The sequence below is a fragment of the Myotis lucifugus genome, unplaced genomic scaffold (genome assembly GCF_000147115.1).
Source record: "Myotis lucifugus unplaced genomic scaffold, Myoluc2.0 scaffold_332, whole genome shotgun sequence".
NCBI classification, from domain to species: domain Eukaryota; kingdom Metazoa; phylum Chordata; class Mammalia; order Chiroptera; family Vespertilionidae; genus Myotis; species Myotis lucifugus.
In genome coordinates, this window is record NW_005871380.1 from 565,728 (window position 1) to 570,148 (window position 4,421).

General features: G+C 61.3%; 1 protein-coding gene across 2 annotated transcripts in view; it reads left to right on the forward strand.

Annotated features, from left to right (window-relative positions):
* The window catches only part of SLC9A3R2 (SLC9A3 regulator 2), a 9,881-nt gene that overhangs the window by 3,361 nt on the left and 2,099 nt on the right, over positions 1-4,421 (forward strand). For both annotated transcript variants that reach the window (XM_023764471.1, XM_023764472.1), the window contains exons 2-4: positions 3,568-3,747; positions 4,030-4,183; positions 4,262-4,305. In XM_023764471.1, coding sequence (XP_023620239.1) covers positions 3,568-3,747; positions 4,030-4,183; positions 4,262-4,305 — 378 coding nt within the window. The remainder of the gene's footprint in view (positions 1-3,567; positions 3,748-4,029; positions 4,184-4,261; positions 4,306-4,421) is intronic.

A 4,421-nucleotide genomic window follows, 5' to 3' on the forward strand; every position in this document is an offset into this window, starting at 1 on the left:
GACTACCCTCTTGGCTATATACCCTGAGACTTTGAAGCTGGGTAGGAGGAGGGCGGCCTGGCCCTTCGCCCCCCAGCCCTCTTCCAGGATGCTCAGAGCCACTTGATCTAGGTAGGGGCCACTCTGACAAGGCCCCCTCCCCAGTCGAGGGGCTAAGGAACCCAGCCTAGGGCGGGGCTGCTCGGATGTCCTGGGACTGAATGAGCCCAGCTCTGTGCCTGTGTCTGGTGTTTATCTGTCTGGCTCTGTCCCTGTGTCTGTCTCTAGGCACCTGATTGTTCTGTGAAGGCCTTGGGAGTAGGGGCTGGCCTTCCTCTGTGGACAGTGTATGGTTGGGGGCACCAGAGGAGACTCCTCTAAGCTGAGTCCTCATCTGATGGTTTATAGGGCTGGGGCACCTCCCTCTTCTCCCTGCCCTTCTCCCCACCCTCAGGCTGGAAGAGCTGGAAAAGAATTCACCTCCTTCTAGGTTTCTGGGCCTGGGGTGTGTGTGGGGGGGGAGGGGGTGACCCTACCTGGGAAGCATCCGGACACTGGGAGGAAGAGCCTGGGGCTGCTAGTTCCTCCCTCCTGGAAGCCCCACGTTAGTGTCTCTCATGTCCTCTCTCCCTTTTTTATTTTTAAAGAAAAATCAATCCCTTTAGGAGATTCAAGCCCAGGGGTTCCCCAGATCCCACTTTGAAAACCACTGGCCGAAGCCCAGTGGAGGTGTGAGAGCTGAAGTTTCTGGGTGTGCAGGGGATCCCAGCGCCTGCCTCTCCCTGTGCCTGTGACCTGGCCTGGAGCATAGGCCTGTGCTTTTTGTTCTGAAGGGGTATGTGTGCTCCAGGGCAGAGAACCCCTGGGTGGGTTGGAGGGGGGGTTGATGGTGCCAGGCCCTGTCGTTTGCATTTTGTCTGGAATAGGGGGTGTTAGGGTCAGCTTTGTGATTTCAGGGGGGGTCCTGGGATGGTATGCTGGCTGGCCCCTCCCCGGCCTGAGGGTTGGAGCCTTCCTCCTTCTTGGGCATCTCACACGCCACCCCCAGGAAGTGCCCCTCCCTCCAGACGTTTGTCCATTGACTTGGACACAAATGGCTGAGTTCACCTTCCTGTGGAAAAAATTCTCCCTCAGGCCTTATCTTCAGGATGGGGTGGCCCACCTAGTCCTTGGGTGGAGCCTTCCCCCTCTGCTATTTCAGGCTCTGGGGCTGCAGGAAGCCTGGGAGGGGGCTTCCTCTGGGTATATTTTTAGAGGAACAGAGTGGGGCCTGACTGGCAGGTTCCTCTGTGGTTCAGGCTGGCCAGAGGATAGCGACCCCCAATTTTGTTGGCTGAACTCAGATCATCAGAAGGAGGGACTGGGCCTTGGGTGTGTGTGTGTGGGGGGGGGGGGTGCGATGCTTGCATGCAGGGCTCTGCTCTAAGGTGGTAAGGTGCATGTGTGTGGTTTGCTTTGGTGCAGGATGAAGGCCCCACCCCTCGTGCCCCCGGGAGGTAAGGGCTGAGCTGGAGTCAGGGCCCTGTAGGCCACTTACACCCTCTCAGCCTGTTACCTCCTGTCCTGGGGCTGGGAGGAGAGGGATGGAGCAGGGGAGCACACTAATGGGGCTGGCCCTGGGGGGCTGTCGGGGCTGTCAGGGCCTTGTCAGTGGTGACTCAGTCCCAGGCCAGACAGGGCTAGGGGTGGCTGCATCTGCAGTGCAGCCAATCCTGATAGTGATGATAGGGGACAGTCCCCCAAAAGAGCCAGGGCAACCAGCAACCAGTGGTGCCAGGTGTGGGCACTGATAGACCCTGGGCCCTCCTCGTCCTCACAGGAAGTCTGGGCCCCCACCCTCTGGTTTTGGAGGCCCTTGGGGGCTGAGAGTGAGTGAGATAACGGAGTCCTGCACGTGGTGGCTGCTTGGCATCGGACCTTGCCCTGCCAGAGGGTTCTGGGGCTCCTTGCTCCTGCCTCTGCCCCGTGAGCTGCAGCAGGACTGTCTTTTGTTCTGGGTCGGGGTTCCTCCCTTACCTCCCTGTCTCCCCAGCCATGAGTCCTGGGAGCAGGGCAGGGCCTTCCAGCAACTTCCTTCCCTTCTTGGGACGGAAACCTAGTCAGTGTGTGTGTGTGGCGGGGGGGCCTGGGCTGGAGCCTGAATAAGGGAGGGGGGCTCAGCCACCACCCTGTTCCCCAGAGTGACTCAGCCCCATGTCCCCACCTGTCCCTGGGGAACCTGGGCCTCAGTGGGAGGTAGATAAATGGGGTGGCAGCCTGGGCCAGCCAGAGAGTTCAGGCCACGCCGGCTGGATGCTCACTGTCGGCCACTTCTGTCCCGCCTCCATGGCCCACTCCTGGAATGCCACACCACCCACCCTGGTCTCAGGAGCCCCTCCACCGAGCCCATCCCAGGGGCTTGTGCAGGTTAGGTGTGGGGGGGGCAGGGTGGGCAGTGAGGACCCCCCCAGCCAGTTTAGCCCGTGTCCCCCAGGGTTAGAAGAGAGGATCCTGGGGTGAGCAAGCCGGACCCTGCACAACAATGGGGCTTTTCTCCTCTGCCAGGGCTGGTGAGTCACCATCTGGGGGGGGCGGCACAGCCTGATCCTGGGGTACCCCCATGCCAGCCTCTTTGTCTGGTTACAGGCACAGCTGGGAGGCCAGAGCTTGTCCAGTTCTGGGGCGGCCCTGCTGGGAGCCGTGGGAGCCTGAGGGCCTGGCTGGGAGAGGGCAGGAAGTGCTCTGAGCCAGGGCTGGGAGTGAGGAATGTGAGCAATGCGCCGGCCGCCTGCGCCCCCTCCAGACCCACTGCTGCCTGCTCTCCCGCAGGGCCTCCCTGCTGGGTCATTGGATTGCAGCCCCTCAGCTTGTGGGTCCGGTGCCAGGTTTGGGGCTCCGTGGGTCCCGGTCTCTCCTAAGGAGAGAGGTTAAGGCTAGACATTAGGAGAACATTCCTGGCTTGTGTGATGAGAGGCAGCTGTGCTGGATTGAGGTCGGGATGGCCAGTATGGTTTCGAACCCAGATGTGACTTCAGCCTGGCCTTATGCCCCGGGATGCCCCCAAATCTGTGCCCCTCAAATTCTTTTCCCTTTTGGGGGTCTTGACAGATCCTGCCCTGAAGGTTAATGTGGAGGGTGTAGGAAGAGGCCACAGGGCCCCTCGCACTGGGCCATCCCTTCATAGGTGTGGGTTGCCTTATGTGTCTGTGTAGCATGTTTGCGAACATATGTTTGGATAACTGAGTGGCAGCTGGTCTCACTTGGCCTCTCTTAGGACCGGGCCTGTGCTCAGTGCTGTCCTTGAGCCCTTTAATTCTCCCAACATCCCTAAGGCCCCTGGCCCTATCAGAAGTCATTTTGGGGTTTAGAAACTAAGACTTTGCCTAAGATGTCACAGCTGGATCTCAGTCACAGGCAGCCTAATGCCCCCCCGCCCCCCCGCCGGGTGTGGGTGTACAGTGTTTGTCTCTGCCACTGGGCAGGGCCTGATGCCCAGGGCGGGGTTGTGGCTCCCTCCTGCCCACCACCACTGCTGGGCTGCACACTGGGTGGTGTCAGTGGCCTCTGGGATGGGAGGTCGGAGCTGAAGATTGTCCCGCATGCCTGCAGGATGTCAATGGGCCCCCGAGGGAGCTTCGCCCGAGGCTCTGCCACCTTCGAAAGGGCCCTCAGGGCTATGGGTTCAACCTGCACAGTGACAAGTCCCGGCCAGGACAGTACATCCGTTCGGTGGACGTGGGCTCGCCGGCCGCCCACTCTGGCCTCCGAGCCCAAGATCGACTGATTGAGGTACCCATCACCAGGGCGTTGGGGTGGCAGGTGCCCGCGTCCCCTGTGTGCGTGTCTGTGCTTGTGTCCACCGTCTGCATGTCTGTGCCCGCGTCCCCTGTGTGTGTGTGAGCCCCAGGTCCTCCCTGGGAGGAGGGGAGTTTCTGGGAACTTGAGCTGGCATTCCTCTTGCTGCCGTGGCTGGTGACAACATCGATGAATATTTGATGCCACACCTGGCCAGGCAGCTCGGGGGGCTGGTGGGGGCCTGCCCTCAGCGTTGCCCTGTGCTGCCGGCGGCAGGTGAACGGGCAGAATGTGGAGGGACTGCGCCACGCAGAGGTGGTTGCCAGCATCAAGGCACGAGAGGATGAGGCCCGGCTGTTGGTGGTGGACCCGGAAACGGACGAGCACTTCAAGAGGCTGCGGGTCACACCCACCGAGGAGCATGTGGAAGGTGGGCTGCTGCCCTGGGGGTCTAGGGTGGGGGTGGAGCGTGGGGGGCCGGGCAGCCCTTGACACACTGTCCCCACAGGTCCACTGCCATCACCTGTCACCAATGGGACCAGCCCTGCCCAGGTGAGAGGATGGGTGGAGGTGGACAGGGTGGGTCCAGGAGACCGGAGTGGCACCTCTAGGGGTCCCCAAGCCTGACGGAGCTCCCCCATATTTGTCCTTGTATATTTGAGGTTGTG